This window comes from Nerophis ophidion, linkage group LG19, assembly GCF_033978795.1.
Source record: "Nerophis ophidion isolate RoL-2023_Sa linkage group LG19, RoL_Noph_v1.0, whole genome shotgun sequence".
Classification (NCBI taxonomy): domain Eukaryota; kingdom Metazoa; phylum Chordata; class Actinopteri; order Syngnathiformes; family Syngnathidae; genus Nerophis; species Nerophis ophidion.
The window spans coordinates 47,183,043-47,200,431 of NC_084629.1; the positions used below are offsets into that span (position 1 = coordinate 47,183,043).

Below are 17,389 nucleotides of genomic sequence, written 5' to 3' on the forward strand. Positions count from 1 at the left end.
CTAACGTGCTTAAGTCCTCTTCCAGGCCAAGCCCCCTTTGACTGCTTCTCTACCTCGTTGGCCATGTTGTAGTTATAGCCCTTTATATCGAGTCTACTGACAGATATAATTAGAACCATACATGCTACTTTTTATGAGAAATGGTAACAGCGGAGGATTTTAGCATGTATGGGCCGGTCTGCCCAACAACAAGAGAATAGAGAAAATGACGGACTCGCGCAAAGCTCTTCGCGTAATCCTCTGCCACATATGTAGATAATTGCTGACGTAACTAAGGCAAAATATTGTAACTAAAATCTCAAATTCCAAAGACTCGTTTGGAGCAAGTTTTGAAGAAAGCAAATTTGTTTTGTAAATATGTCCGCCATGCCTCGCATGTTTTGATTTCAAATTTACGGCACTTATAGGGATCCCAAATACAAAAAACAGGTATCAACATGTACTGTAAAAAACAATTTGATTTTGCATAAAAGGTCTTCTTTAAGATATGGCAGATCTCAAGAGACAAGCTTTTGGGGCAGACATTTGTTTTTTCATTTTAATACTCCTTCGAATGTCTCACCTGTGTTTGACTATTGTAAAACCTAATGTAAAGATAGTCCATAGAGTTTCTTTGTACTAAAAGATGAATTGTTGTCTGAAGACACAAATACCTCCAAATTACATAGAGTAGGGAAACACCTAACTCAGATGGAATGGTAATGGTTGGAAGGTAATAATAGCCGGTCTTTTTGATATCTCCAACAACAATCACAGAGTTGATGACGCTACAGGTTCCTCTGGTGCACTGTTGTGGTCTTGAGGGGCCCCCGGCAGAGACTCTATCTCAGTGGCCGAGACAGACTGGCTGAGTTCTCTCAGGGAGCTTTTAGTTATGTCCAGGCATGCACGTTTCAGAATGTGACGGACCTTTTTTCCCAGCAGCATATAGAGCAGCGGGTTAATGCAGCTGTTGAAAAAGCCTAAGCTGGTGGCCAGAGGGAATCCCATTCTAAGTACGTTATGTAGATAGAGTGAGGAATGTATAGATAGCTCCATCAAGCTAAAGATGTGAAAAGGAGCCCAGCATAAAAAGAAGGCCAGGATCATGGCGGAGACTGTTTTAGTGAAGCTAGACAGACGAACGGAGCCTTGAGATTGAGTGACTTTCATGGTCAGAAGGATGCTGGTCACACATATAGCAGAGAATGGCAGAAGGAAGCCCACTGTGGTTCGGATGGAGACTATCAGAATGTGACTTACAGCTGCTGAACGTTCATTCTTTGCGTGGAAATTGTTAAAGCACACCACTTTGTTATGTAAGCGCATTGTATCCCGAAAGATGAGCGCAGGGCAGCTCATGGCGGCAGCTATAGCCCACACGCCGACACTTACCATCCAGGCTCTAGCTACAGTTCGACACCTCTGAGACCAGTTGTGATGGACCAGCGACACGTATCTGTCAATACTGAGCACTGTAAGGAACAGAACACTCGCGTACATGTTCATCACCGACACAAAGGAATTAATCTTGCACATGGCCACACCAAAGTCCCAGTGGAAGTCCCGCAGGATGTAATCGATGTAGAAGGGGAGGAAGAGCACAAAGACAAAGTCGGCCAATGCCAAATTGAGCAGCCAAACGCTGTTAACAGTCCTTTTGCTCTTGCATCCCGTCACCCAAATGACAATTCCGTTTCCAATCAGGCCCAGCACAAACGAAACAACATAGATGATCACTGAGATAATGTGCATCGCCTCTCCTTGCTTGTGGTCTACTTGAAGTTCTTCCATGTCACCGTACTCCATGTAGTCATAGCTGTAGTTTCCGTAGTCCTCTCCGGAGTCTGCCATCACTGCGTTGAGGTCACCTGCAGGACAGATTTGATAGTATGTGATCGAGCTATCCCTTTTTAAGAAGGTTATGTAAAGAATAACATACCTCCTGCCTTATACCCTCGCGATTGGCCCACGACTCTATAACTTTTTAAGAAGGTTATGTAAAGAATAACATACCTCCTGCCTTATACCCTCGCGATTGGCCCACGACTCCTCTTCTCTTGGCTCATTCAGTTCCTGTGTTGAAGTTAGTGTTGGGTGTGCCCTGGAAAGCCCTGGAACATAATTTGAAGATCCATTTGGGTCAACTGTGTGGCAAGTGAGACCATGGTTGACAGACGAGGCGGGAAAAACCACAAGAGTATGATTCACTTTGTTCACGGTTAAGGAACTTTGAGAAAGGAAGACAATAATTGTTGTGTAACTTCATTTTCCAAAAGTCATCTTTATTTCTCTTGCATTTTTAAGTTAGGTAGAAACAGGATTTTAATTCAAGCTGTGGGAAACAATTTAAATTAGACAATGGGTTGTGTGTTTGAAAATTGATACTGTATCTTTACGGGCTGATACACTCATGGGTACTGCTTTTGAAATCTTGTCACTTTTGACTAAGAACAGTTAACATGGCATCTAATTAGTACTTCACTATATTTTAATATATATTTGTCCTTCGGCTTTTCCTGTCCGGGGCCGCCACAGCGAGTCAATCGCATGAGTGATTTGGCTTAGGGTTTTTTTTTTGTTGTGTTTTTTTTACCCCAGAGGCCCTTTCTGACGCAACTCTTCCATTTGTCTGGGCTTGGGACTGACACTGGACATCTCCGATGGTCGCAGGTTGGGGGCCCTGCCTGGGAATCAAACCTACACTTTGTGGACAAAAAGCAGCAGACCTTCCTGTGTTAAGGATTAAAAGAAGAAAATAATTATCTCTGATACCGTCAGAGCAGCATAGCTCCCTGTCCTCCCAGCAATACTTGATCAACATCAGGGTAACACATCCTGTAGCCCATAAAATTCCCTTAGTTTTCCCTATTATCCTGGAAATGTCCCCTATTTTTTTTTTTATCGATCAATCAGAGTTTATTTATATAGCCCTTAATCACAATTGTCTCAAAGGGCTGCAAAAGCAGCAACGATCCCACGGCCTACATGGGGGCAAAAAAAACCTCAACCCAATTTGCACAATGACAAATGTGGGGGACCCCCCTCCCCCCGGACATTTTTTAAAATTTAGATGTTGACAGGTATAAGCCAACATGGCTTAAGTACCGTTTTTTCAGAGTATAAGTCGCACCTGCCGAAAATGCATAATAAAGAAGGAAAAAAACATATAAGTCGCACTGGAGTATAAGTCGCATTTTTTGGGGAAATTTATTTGATAAAACCCAACACCAAGAATAGACATTTGAAAGGCAATTTAAAATAAATAAAGAATAGTGAACAACAGGCTGAATAAGTGTACGTTATAGGAGGCATAAATAACCAACTGAGAACGTGCCTGGTATGTTAACCTAACATTCCGTATTTCCTTGAATTGCCTGCCTAGAATTACTGCCGGGTCAAACTCGTTTCGCAAAATAATTAGCATATGTCTAGAATTTCCGCAGGGTCAAACTCGTCACGTCACGAGTGACACTTCAACTGTCATCATTTTCAAAATGGAGGAGGCTGATTTCAATCATTTGAAATCGCATAAAGGGAAGAAGATTAAGAGCTATTCAGTAGGATTTAAGGTCCAAGCTATTGAATATGCTAAAAAGAACAGTAAGCAGCTATGTTTTATTAATATACCGTAGCTGCGTGTGTCAAATATGAGTCATTCAATGACTCCCGCCTCCTGGTGGTAAAGGGCGCTAGTGATCCTTCTTGCGACTACTCGGCTGCAGAAGAAGTGACAACAAGCAGCAAGAGTGAGCAGCGATCGTTTATTTTTTCCTCTCGCTTGCACTTTTAACATGGAGGATTACATATCTAAAATAAAACAGTTTTCTAAACTTGACTTTCAATGGAAGCAGGAGGTAATAAAGGAAGATCTCCATCGAGACAGAGAGACTTTTAAAACTGAAGAAATATAAGGAAGACTTCTATAAACAAGTTATCGATGCTTTTGATCAGAAGGAGCTGCACATGGACTTCATTTATAAGTAAATGTAAGACCATAATAACGTTTTTTTTTTATTAAATGTGCTTTTCATTACATTACACTCAAATTTATAAGCGTGGGCCTAAATTTACCGCATGCCTTTGGTAAGCGCCGGAGTGAGAAGAGGTTTTAAAATAATTAGCGCGTGCTTGCCTTTACCGCATTCCTTTGGTAAACGCCGGAGTGAGAAGAGGTTTTAAATTAATTAGCGGCCCGGCGGCCATTCAAGTAAATACGGTATTATGGTAAGAGTCATTCAAATAACTATAACATATAGAACATGCTATACCTTTACCAAACTATCTGTCACTCCTAATCGCTGAATCCCATGAAATCTTATACGTCTAGTCTCTTATGTGAATGAGCTAAACAATATTGTTTGATATTTTACGGTAATGTGTTAATAATTTCATACATAAGTCGCTCCTGAGTATAAGTCGCACCCCCGGCCAAACTATGAAAAAAACTGCAAGTTACAGTCCGAAAAATACGGTATGTATAAAAATGTGGAAAAAAATAAATAAACACTGAATTCATTGAAATGATCACAAAAAATTGTCCCATTAATAATGTACAGCATCAATCCATTTTCTACCGCTTGTCCCTTATTGTCGCATTATCCATGCAAAAATTGTCGCCTTAATCATGTATATATTAATCACGTAATTTATTTTGAGCGCTCATGCTCCTTTACCTTACCTGAAAGAAAGCGTACTATATGGTTGGTGGAGATAAAACAAAACAAATGGTATGGTCACGTGGACCCCGACTTAAACAAGTTGAAAAACTTATTGGGGTCTTACCATTTAGTGGTCAATTGTACGGAATATGTACTGTACTGTGCAATCTACTAATAAAAGTATCAGTCAGTATTCAGGTCCATGCAAAGAAGAGTGAGGAGACTCTGACTGGTGTGCTTACTAGCAAAATACACATCAATAAGATATTAGTTAAAATGTACCAAGTTTTGAGCAATTAAATAAAACATTTCCCTCTTTTTTGGAGTGATTCGAAAATTATTTTGACTGCACATCAGTGCAGCAGACACACATAACACAGTACAACCTGTGAAGATTAATCCAAATTCAAAAGTGTGATGAACCTTATTTAAAAAGGTGATATTTTAACAGCACTAATACAATCATTAATATGCTTCTGATTGTGTTGAAAATATCCGTCATTGTGCTACACAATGTGAAGATTAATGTAGTTTGTCACATATATTTGGAAAAAGTGTTTTTTTTAGATTTTTTTTTAATATGAGTTTATTTGGAACATGCATGCATACAGCATGATACATCACCATTTCCAGTTTCTCTATTCAACATGTTTAAAAAGGTGTAGGAAGAAGCAGAGCTTATTTAGTCCTACCCTTTTTTCTTTCATAGCTCTCAATATACAATTTACCATGAAATGATTAACGTGGACCCCGACTTAAACAAGATGAAAAACCTATTCGGGTGTTACCATTTAGTGGTCAATATGGAGTGTACTGTGCAATCTGCTAATACAAGTTTCAATCAATCAATCAATCAATACTCCATAACTCAGTGGTTCTCAACCTTTTTTCAGTGATGTATCCCCGGTGAACATTTTTTTAATTCAAGTACCCCTTAATCAGAGCAAAGCATTTTTGGTTGAAAAAAAGAGATAAAGAAGTAAAATACAGCACTTTCTGATTTATTAAATTGTATAACAGTGCAAAATATTGCTCATTTGTAGTGGTCTTTCTTGAACTATTTGGAACAAAAGTTATAAAAATAACTAAAAACTTGTTGAAAAATAAGAGATTCAATTATAAATCAAGATTTCTCCACATAGAAGTAATCATCAACTTAAAGTGCCCTCTTTGGGGATTGTAATAGAGATCCATCTGGATTCATCAACTTACTTCTAAACATTTCTTTACAAAAAAATAAATCTTTAACATCAATATTTATGGAACATGTCCACAAAAATCTAGCTGTCAACACTGAATATTGCATTGTTGTATTTTTTTCACAGTTTATGAACTTACATTCATATTTTGTTGAAGTAATATACAATAGATATATTTATAAAGGATTTTTGAATAGTTGTTATTTTTAGAATATGTTTAAAAAATCTCACGCACCCCTTGCCATACTTTCAAGTACCCCCAGGGGTACGCGTACCCCCATTTTAGAACCACTGCCATGGTGCAAATAAAATAAATAATAATTGGTGATGTAAATTATATTTCATATGGTGAGATAAGTAAGATTACTTTGAAAATGAATGGATGGATTAAATACATTCAGAATGTTATCATGGATCTTCTTTGCACTTTGTAAACACTTTAAGTTTGAATACTTTCTTGAAGTTGATCATATTAGTACGTTGTTTGATTTCTTTGCTTAATGCATTCCATTTTTTTAATAGAAAAATATGATGCAAGTGACTACTTAACTTTCATCCGCCCAGCTTTTACAAAAATCCTATTTTGATGTGTGTATGATCTTTTTGAAAAATATAATATATGTTACCCACATTGTATAAACCAGAAGTATAAAACAGTACAAAATACATACTGTACACTCTTTATTATTACTTTTAGGAGTTGAAAACTCCCCTTTTGAAATAAACTCATCTTAAAGTAGATCTTACCGAGCAGCGGAGCAGCACGTGGACGTGTTTTTCCCCTCCACCTAAACACAGATCTCCCTTTGGTTATTCCACACCTTGTCCGTTGACGTTCCCCCCTCGCAGAATCCCGTGTGCAGTCTTTCCGTGACTACATCCAAACTAAACTTTGTCGGCTTTCAGCGCGCCGGGATGTGTGTGGTGGGCGCGTCCCCGCGGCTGACGCGTCACACACGCACGCGCACACTCACCGCGGTGGCTTGCAAACTTGTTATTGGTCAACCTCGCTGACAAGAATGCGTTCATTCATCGGCGCTTTGGCTGCTTCTCACAGCCGCGACCCTCTCTCAATAAACACGCACGGCCTGAATGTTGCAGATGTTTTCATCGCACCCTGCAATATTGTGGCCAAATGCATGCAAGCAGCGACGATGATAAATCTCCATTTAGCATGTTGCCCTTTAAGAAAATGACTCGTGTCTTGGTAGCAGCAGGGGCGGTTCTAGACATGCTTATATGAGGGGGCAGTCAGAAATGTGAAGGGGGCATCATGTGTACACATCGTGCTCCAGCACTTTTTTTTTGTGCTTACAGTAACGATGCTTTCTTCATTGAAATGGGTCTTTAGCTATGTGTCCAACCCCAACCTGGAGTAGTGGATTGCACTTTGTCAGGCCTCTACCTTCAGACCTGTCCAACTTGGGTGTCCCACCTGAAGAATAAGCTCCTGCTGGTATAGCTCTTACAGTCACTGAGGCCAGCAAACCCCCTGACCACAATAAGGTGGCAATCCCTCAGGAGGGGAAACTGAAAAATAAATGAATAAAATAAAATAAAACATCCTTCATCCAGATTTTATCAACCAACAACATAACATTTATCCTAACTGGATGGCCTAACTCTCAAATTTTGACCCAAAGTAGGACTTCACACACTACAGTCAATATTTACAAAACTGAAAGGCAGTCTGAATAATGATAAAAAAGAATCTCAAACTAATTTATAAAACAACGTGGGCACTCATTTGGGCACAAAATTCCTTCACTCCAATGTATGTGTGTTGCCCACTTGCTTGTAAATTGATGAAAACGGCTGTGTTTTTGTTTTTAGGTGTCTTGGTCATATCAAATGAAACTTATAATTTATTTATTACAAAATGTAGATTGAAACATTAAAGGTTGACTATGTAGAATTACAAGAAAAACAACAGAAAAATAATTCCAGCAGTCGATTGCCAGACCGTTGCTAAGTAAAACGGGCCGTTGCTAGGGACTCCGCTCTGAACAGAGGACAGCAGAGGAGGACTGCTAAGCAGGATGTATACCTTATGTTTCATTTTTACCCTCATTAACAGCATCATAAATGACTTGTAGCTTGTTACAGGGACAGTGGAGGCTCTCTGCCTTCCAAACCACGTCTGCTCAGAGCCTCCGCTGTCACTGCTCTCCTCAAGTTGTAAAAAAAAAAAAAAAAAAAAAAAAAAAAAAAGGAACTCCGTAGCACCGAAAGTCCGCGACGATAAACGTGTTTATGACAGATAAGACTACACAAATACACCCATCCTAACAAGTATATGATAAATGTATACAACTTTTCCTTTTCTTTTACTTTAATCCAATTTGAGCTATTTTTAGAACAGGCCAGAGTGTGACTCATCTGGTCTTTACGGGCGACCTGGTGCCCGCGGGCACCATGTTGGTGACCCCTGGTCTAGGGTGTACCCTGCATGCCTTCCGCCCGAATGCAGCTGGGTTCGGCTCCATGCAGCCATAGGCGCCGATTCCATGGACAATGCCGAGCACCCTCGTGGGATTGATGGTGTGACGTCGTTGGGAGAGTGGCCGTGGCAGCAACCTAAGGGTTCCTGGTTCGATCCCCACTTTCTACCAACCTCGTGACGTCCGTTGTGTCCTTCAGCAAGACACTTCACCCTTGTTCCTGATGGGTCGTGGTTAGGGCCTTGCATGCATACTTGTCAAACTTGAGACCTCCGAATTCGGGAGATGGGTGCGGGGGGTTTGGTGGTAGCGGTAGTGTATATTGTAGAGTCCCGGAAGAGTTAGTGCTGTAGTTGTTCTGTTGTGTTACGGCGCGGATATTCTCCGCACCGTTTGGTGTGGGTTCACAGTGTGGCGCATATTTGTAACAGTGTTAAAGTTGTTTACACGGCCACCTTCAGTGTAACCTGTATGGCTGTTGACCAAGTATGCCTTGCATTCACTTGTGTGTGTCTGTAAAAGCCGCATATATTACGTTACTGGGCCGACACAATGTTTATGTGGAGGAAAAGCCAGTTTGTAGAGTACGCTTAAGATAGTGCCTTTAAAACAAGCCCCCAATATTGTTGTCCGGGTGGAAATCGTGAGAAAACCGGGAGAATGGTTGCCCCGGGAGATTTTCGGGAGGGGCATTGAAATTTGGGAGTCTCCCCGAAAATTCGGGAGAGTTGGCAAGTATGCTTGCATGGCAGCTCCTGTCAGTGTGTGAATGTGTGTGTGAATGTTGAAATAGTGTCAAAGCGCCTTGAGTACCTTGAAGGTAGAAAAGCACTGTACAAGTATAACCCATTTACCATGACAACTTTCAATCTTTATAGTAATTTTAGAAAAATCTATCTTGTTTTTGATAATTTTGTGACTGAGTTTGTTCCGTTTTACATAATAAAAAAGTCCAAAATCCTATAGTCTATAATTAAACAAACCTACTCAAGATTTCATTGTACCCCAGAATGAACTAATGACACAATCATCTTGACTTAAAACACACTGCATACGAGCGAATGAAGAGCATACTTAGTCAACAGCCATACATATCACACTAAGGGTGGCAGTAAAAACAATGGAAACACTGTCATAAAAATGTGCCACATAGTGAAACCACACTAAACAACAATGACAAACCCATTTTGGAAGAATATCTGCACCGCAACACAATATAAACACTACAGAACAAATTGCCAGAATTCCCTGCAGCACCAACTCTTCCAGGAGGCTACACTATAATCAAACGCCATTGGTTGATCTACATCTAACATCCACTGTAATGATACCACGTACAATAGCGTATCTAGTTGATACTACTATGTGTCAGGAGTTGTAGGTGATGAACCCCAAGATGCAGAGATGACGGCAGGCATTGAGCAGGAACACATAATTTAATGTCCAAACTATAAAGAAAAAACACGAACCAGGAACGGACAAATTGGAAACCGGGAACAGGAACCAGCAAACCGCAAACAGGAACTAGGAACAAAAAGACGAAAAGCTGTCCACGTCATACAGGAATAGCGACAAGTAGTAGCACGAAATCGACAGGTATTAGCGACAATAATCCAGGACTGACTGGAGGAGAAAGCAGCGCTAAATAGTGTCTGGCTGATTGACACCAGGTGTGGCCAGGTGCCAATCAGCCACACCTGAGGGGACACAGCACTCAGGGAGACAAACAGGAAACAGAAGCAAAATATGAGTGATGACAGGAATTAAAGACAGGAAACAAAGACAAATGCACAGGAAAAACTAAGGCATAGTCAAACTGTGAGGGACAAGGCCGACACTATGATTACATCGATATTTTTTAAAATCACAAACTCTTCTTTCGTTTTTCTTAAATGTATATTATGTTCATAAACTCAGGAAATATTTATTACTCAATTCATTATTACTTTCCATATATTAGGAAACTCTCTAGTTGAGGTACATTTATAAATGCTGCCATAGGTCAGTATATCATTTGTAGACTTTCAGTGTGTTTCTGTGGGTAAACTCTTTACTGCATGCTGATACGCTGGAATATCCGTTTGTCTTACCTTTGCCAAATTCCCTTTTCTCTATCAAGTTTAGACATTTTATTTGATTAGTTTCATGGAATTGATATAGGAGAAGCTATCTGACTTTGTTATTCAAACATCCGATAAAATATGTCTGGTCCAGACTATTTCTTTCATCTTTTATCTTATGAATTCCGCCTATAAACAGTTGCTATGTCGTTCACACAGCAGAGTTCTTTCTGTGCATATTGTCTAAAGGTTGTTGTTCTTTCAATGTTTTTTATGGGTTCACCAAATATGTTTTCTTTGGAGGCTGATTTAAGTTCTTGCTTTAAAGTGATCAATGCTGCGGGCATGTTAATAGTCTAGAAAAAACACACATTTGAGGTGCTAAAGCTTAAAAAACAGTGACAATAGAGTATCTTAGAAATGAGGGCTTTTAATATAATGTACAGTATGTGTCCTTGCTTTTATTTTATTTTTGCTATCAGCCAACCAGACGGCCTTGTTGGAATGTCTCCATCATCAGTGACCCCAAGGTGACAAACTTGAGTATTTGCCAGTTCAATCGCTCATACTTGGTACTCCGCTATGTCGCCTGTCTTTCCTGAACATGTTCTACTGTCAGATTTGAAAGGGAACAATGAATGTCTGAAAGAAAATGTATGGAATGACATAATTAAGCACATTTCTTAACAATTTAACCTTTTGGGTTTCATTACTAGCAGTATACAGTCTGTGTGACATGTGTTTACAACACTGGATGCATTTGTTTATTTAGTCAATTCGCTCACAGTATTGCACAAGCCTTGCGAGATATAGATGATATATGATGTAATCAGTGGTTATCATACTCTTTTTTTTTTTCACCAGGTACCGCCTCAGAAAAAAAATCTGGCTCTCCAAGTGCCACCATAAGGACCACCATTAAAATACTGTAGCGTAGTTAATTGAAAACAAGCCAGAGGTTTTATTTAACAAATACATTTAAGATTTTTGGCTACAGTTTGAATACAGGAAAATAAAACACTGTATTCTAATCAACTGATTATTTGGCATACCACTAAATGGATTTTTACCATTTTACGAGTGGTACGCAAATATAACCGCGTTGATGTACATTTGGCCGATGATTGATGTATTAATACTATCGTTATTGTGATCATTTATGTTGTTGACACATACTGTAGCTGTGTCTTGCAAATTTGACACAGCTAAGATAACAAACGCATCTTCAATGCACTGTAGCATTCTTGCTTGCGGCTAACGTCCCTTCACAGTGCAAAGTCACTTCTAAGTCAATAGTCTTCACCTCCATGGTAGCAAAAAAAACGGTATTTCTTACAAGTATTTTCACCAGACAACAAGTAATAGCTAGTATAAACATACTATACTACACACCGTGGGAGGTTATGCTAACCACTAAGAGGGAAAGTAATCTGGGTTTAGACCATCCTGAGACAGGGGAGTCTTACCTTGATGATGTGTTGTTTTGGAGCTCTTAACTGTAAACTGATCGATACAAATATTGACGGTAACAATATTTTTTATCATATATCCATCCATCTGTCGGGGGGGCGTGGCCTGCAGGCCTGCCGCAGAACATGGTGTGTAAGGACCGGCCTCGAAGACAGCAACAGGTGAGTGGATGACCCAAATGGGCCTTGTTATCTAATCACCTGTCACCTTTATTAGCAGCAGCCGGATTGAGACACATTGGTGGGGTTGGGAGCTGGAGAGAGCAACACGCCTCAAAGAGAGTGCTGAAAAGCAATTCCAGACTGTTGGGTTTCAATAAAAGACTATATTCAAACTGTCTACCGGGCTCATGGAGGATCTTTCGAACTCAGGAGAACCCTCACGACAAAGAGAACTTTTACAGTCCAACCCCAACAGCGTGTCTCAATCCGGCTGCTGCTAATAAAGGTGACATGTGATTAGTTAACAAGGCCTGCCTGGGCCATCCACTCACCTGTCGCTGTCTTCGAGGCCGGTCCTTGCACACCCTGTTCAGCGGCAGGCCCGCAGGCCACGCCCCCCTCCACACCATCCATCCATTTTCTACCGCTTGTCCCGTTTGGGGTCGCGGGGGGCGCTGGTGCCTATCTCAGCTACAATCAGGCGGAAGGCGGGGTACACCCTGGACAAGTCGCCACCTCATCACAGGGCCAACACAGATAGACAGACAACATTCACACTCACATTCACACACTGGCAACACTAAATGGGCCCTAATCAACCTATCCCCAGTTGCATGTCTTTGGAGGTGGGAGGGGCCTATCCCCAGGTGCATGTCTTTGGAGGTGGGAGGAAGCCGGAGTACCCGGAGGGAACCCACGCAGTCACGGGGAGAACATGCAAACTCCACACAGAAAGATCCCGAGCGCAGGACCGACCCGGCAGCTTCGTATTGTGAGGCAGACGCAGTAACAGGGACGGCGTGGCGCAGTGGGAAAGTGGCCGTGCGCAACCCGAGGGTCCCTGGTTCAATCCCCACCTAGTACCAACCTCGTCACGTCCGTTGTGTCCTGAGCAAGACACTTCACCCTTGCTCCTGATGGGTGCTGGTTGGCGCCTTGCATGGCAGCTCCCTCCATCAGTGTGTGAATGTGTGTGAATGGGTAAATGTGGAAGTAGTGTCAAAGCGCTTTGAGTACCTTGAAGGTAGAAAAGCGCTATACAAGTACAACCCATTTATTTATTTATTTATTTATTTATAACCCCTCTGCCAATGTGCTTCCCCACTGTTATACATATATATATAAATATATATGTATGTATATATGTATGTGTATGTATAGATACACATAGTGTATGTACACTGTATATATATATCTACATAGAGTATATACATATATATTATATATACTGTATATGTATGATACTATATATCATTACTGTTGATATTTGTATCTATTACTTTTCATTTAAGAACTCCAGCTTGCTGTTAGTGGTTAGCATATCCTATGGTGTGTACTATCGTATGTATACAGTAATCAGTATATGGTTGATACTACAATGGTTAAATCGATATTTTGTTGTTGTTTACAAACTCAGTAAATTAGTCCTTGGGCACATATTGTTACGCATGTTACATCCTTTTGTTTTTGTCTGATTATAATTGTGATCAAAAATCGAATCAATCAATGATCTTTAAAATTCAAAGTATCGGTATCAGCATTGGTAACCCTCCCACCTAAGCTCAATACCCAAGTTTGGAATATTGCCCGAAACTATTGTAAAGTGTCCGAACAACAGAAGGTCAAAAGGTAAATGGGTTATACTTGTATAGTGTTTTTCTACCTTCAAGGTACTATGACACTACTTCCACATTCACCCATTCACACACACATTCACCCACTGATGGCGGGAGCTGCCATGCAAGGCGCTAACCAGCACTCATCAAGACCAAAGGGTGAAGTGTCTTGCTCAAGGACACAACGGACATGACGTGATTGGTAGAAGGTGGGGATTGAACCAGTAAACGTTAGGTTGCTGGCACGGCCACTCTCCCAACTGCGCCTCGCCGTCGTTAAAGTGCTTCGTACATTTTAACAGAAGTGTAGATAGAAACAAAAAGTAACCAGATATTAACTGTAAATGAGCAAGTCTGAGTCATAATAGTTTTGAGAAAATAATAAAACTGACGCAATACAGTATGTGACCGTGTACATCAAAAGCTAAGTTAGGAGCCTTTGTAAACCGTTTTGAAATGTTTCTGTTGTCATTTACTGTATATATCAAATAATATATCACGATACACAGTAAATCGTTATTGTAAGAGGCTGCAATATCGCAATATAGATGTTTGGCTATATCGCCAAAACAAGGTTTGGATAAATGCACTCCTGCAGTGGTTCTCAACCTTTTTTCAGTGAACATTTTTTCAATTCAAGTACCTCCTAATCATAACAAAACATTTTTGGTTGGAAAAAAAAGAGATAAAGAAGTAAAACACAGCACTTTGTCATCAGTTTGTGATTTATTAAATTGTATAACAGTGCAAAATATTGCTCATTTGTAGTGGTCTTTCTTAAACTATTTGGAAAAAAAGATATAAAAATAACTAAAAACTAGGGATGCACCGAAATGAAAATTTGTGGCCGAAGCCGAAGCCGAATAAAATTCAAACGCTTGGCCGAAGGCCGAATACCGAATAATGAATGCAGTTTTTCACAATTTTTTTAATATTGCATAAATAGCCTAGAATAAATATTTAGACATGTTTTTCAAATAAAGTATTTTTTTATTGAATATTGACATTTTTTTAATATTCCTGTAGTCTTTGCTTTTCAAAAAAAGCACAGTTTTTCATTTATATTAGGCCTTCAAACAAAAAATGCATTCCAAAAAAAAATAAAGTGCATTAAAGTGGATAAACCCACAACAAATGAATTATTGTCCTTTTGGCAAAAGTCTGCTTAGCCACAGTAGATATGCTAATAATGTAAACAGAAGGCTCAAGTAAATCTCAATAAGTGTGTGCTTGTAACCTCATACACTTATACAGGTAGCCTACACAACAGGCTAATAATGTAAACAGAAGGCTCAAGTAAATCTCAATAAGTGTGTGCTTGTAACCTCATACACTTATACAGGTAGCCTACACAACAGGCTAATAATGTAAACAGAGGCCCCACTAAATCTCAATAAGTGTGTGCTTGTAACCTCATACACTTATACAGGTACACAACATTGTAACCTCATACACTTATACAGGTAGCCTACACAACAGGCTAATAATGTAAACAGAGGCCCCACTAAATCTCAATAAGTGTGTGCTTGTAACCTCATACACTTATACAGGTACACAACATATCCCAATGTAACCTCATACACTTATACAGGTACACAACATATCCCAATGTAACCTCATACACTTATACAGGTACACAACATATCCCAACGTCACTGCACGTTGGTTGATTGTGTCACCGCGTCAAAAAATTGCGTCACACGCCACTATTCGGCCTTGTTTTTAACTCATTCCACCGAAGGCCGAATGTGGCTTTTTTTGCCATATTCGGTTACCGATTAATCGGTGCATCCCTACTAAAAACTTGTTGAAAAATAAACAAGTGATTCAATTATAAATAAAGATTTCTACACATAGAAGTAAACATAAACTTAAAGTGCCCTCTTTGGGGATTGTAATAGAGATCCATCTGGATTCATGAACTTAATTCTAAACATACATCCATTTTCTACCGCTTATTCCCTTTGGGGTCACGGGGGGCGCTGGTGCCTATCTCAGCTACAATCGGGCGGAAGGCAGGGAATAATTCTAAACATTTCTTCACAAAAAAATTAATCTTTAACATCAATATTTATGGAACATGTCCACAAAAAATCTAGCTGTCAACACTGAATATTGCATTGTTGTAATTTTTTTTTCACAGTTTATGAACTTACATTCAAATTTTGTTGAAGTATTATATCCATCCATCCATTTCCTACCGCTTATTCCCGTTTGGGGTCGCGGGGGGCGCTGGCGCCTATCTCAGCTACAATCGGGCGGAAGGCGGGGTACACCCTGGACAAGTCGCCACCTCATCGCAGGGCCAACACAGATAGACAGACAACATTCACACTCACATTCACACACTAGGGCCAATTTAGTGTTGCCAATCAACCTATCCCCAGGTGCATGTCTTTGGAAGTGGGAGGAAGCCGGAGTACCCGGAGGGAACCCACGCATTCACGGGGAGAACATGCAAACTCCACACAGTAAGATCCCGAGCCTGGATTTGAACCCAGAACTGCAGGACCTTCGTATTGTGAGGCAGACGCACTAACCCCTCTGCCACCGTGAAGCCCTGAAGTATTATACAATAAATATATTTATAAAGAATTCTTGAATTGTTGCTATTTATAGAATATATATTTTTTTAATTTCACTTACCCAATAGCATCACTTTCGGTTACCCCCATTTGAGAACCACTGCACTACTTGACTGACACTATGAATTCCCCTAAATATTTGCAACTCACAATCCCAACCCACATGTTATGTGAGTTGCTATGATATGCTTTGATGTACAAACCCAGATATTTATAGCCCCTTTTTTTCTTTCTCGTGTTGGCATTTAAACATACTCCTTCTCTCCTTGCAGATCACCTATGTGTCCTTCATTTAATCATTCTGCGCTACCACTTCCTGTATCCGGGTTGCACTGTCTCCATGTGTCCTGCTCAGCATGGTAGAGAGGACTTCTTTTGTGCACAATGAGGAGGAGTCTGCCGCTTGGCTTCCAGTAGCTGTTTGGTTGGCCACCGCCTTCACCGCGCTCCCCCCTCCCTCTCCTCCTCTTCTTCCTCCTCCTCCTCCCATCATCTGCAGCAGCAGCAGCAGCAGCAAGCAGCCCAGTGCCTCCCGGACCTATGAAGAAGACTCTCCCTCCCCTCCAGCCTGCTCGGCACCTCCCTGCCACCATGGGCTGCAAGCTCCACGCTATGTTGTTGTGTTGATATCGAGATATTTCAGTAATCAAATATGAATCATGCATCTGATATTTCTGGCCACTTTGCTCGTCAGCATCCTCACGCTTCGGTTTCACGCATCACTGGCGTCATCCGGTACGTACCACTGCATTTTGTTTGATGTGATCACTTGCATCCTGTGCTGTACTGTACTGTACTGTATGCTCGACATCAGGATAAGGTGCTTTTTGGTGCTCGCTGTATTTAGATAGTCTGAAGAAGGGAGGACAGTGTGCCTTATGGGCTGTGACTTTAACATGATAGTGGAGGAGGGCAGACTACAACATCCCATCTTTTGTTCAAAATGTTTGTATTTGGACAATAAAACCACATAAACAAGTGTTATGACTGTTTAAAGCTAACTGTCATGCATTTATCACTTTTGGAATGGCAGTAGAGACATATCACAGTCTAAATGAAAAGGCTACTGTTATGATCATTTGCAGCAAAAAGTAATCTCGGCAGTCATATTTGCTGGCAAGTATACTGCTACATTTTGGACCCTGAAGTGTCCTCAGGGGTTGCAATGACATCCAAACCCCCTTTTGCCTTGGTGTTATCACAACTTGAGGATGACA

At 40.5% G+C, this 17,389-nt stretch overlaps 2 protein-coding genes across 9 annotated transcripts in view; one reads left to right on the forward strand and one right to left on the reverse strand.

Annotated features, from left to right (window-relative positions):
• The window catches only part of LOC133538488 (disintegrin and metalloproteinase domain-containing protein 23), a 125,524-nt gene that overhangs the window by 11,903 nt on the left and 96,232 nt on the right, over window positions 1-17,389 (forward strand). For 6 of the 7 annotated variants that reach the window (XM_061880154.1, XM_061880156.1, XM_061880151.1 and 3 more), the window contains one exon: window positions 16,445-16,907. In XM_061880154.1, coding sequence (XP_061736138.1) covers window positions 16,832-16,907 — 76 coding nt within the window. In that variant the 5' untranslated portion in view covers window positions 16,445-16,831. The remainder of the gene's footprint in view (window positions 1-16,444; window positions 16,908-17,389) is intronic. The other variant, XM_061880153.1, reaches the window with a different exon arrangement.
• On the reverse strand, window positions 525-6,753 carry cmklr2 (chemerin chemokine-like receptor 2). Of its 2 annotated transcripts, XM_061880148.1 has the most exons (3): window positions 6,587-6,753; window positions 1,996-2,093; window positions 525-1,850 (listed from the first exon to the last, which is right to left on the reverse strand). In XM_061880148.1, the coding sequence occupies exon 3, from the start codon at window positions 1,831-1,833 to the stop codon at window positions 751-753; it is 1,083 nt and encodes a 360-aa protein (XP_061736132.1). In that variant the 5' UTR covers window positions 1,834-1,850; window positions 1,996-2,093; window positions 6,587-6,753; the 3' UTR covers window positions 525-750. The 2 variants fall into 2 exon arrangements, with proteins under 2 accessions (XP_061736132.1, XP_061736133.1); XM_061880149.1 differs by lacking the exons at window positions 1,996-2,093; window positions 6,587-6,753 and adding an exon at window positions 1,922-1,968.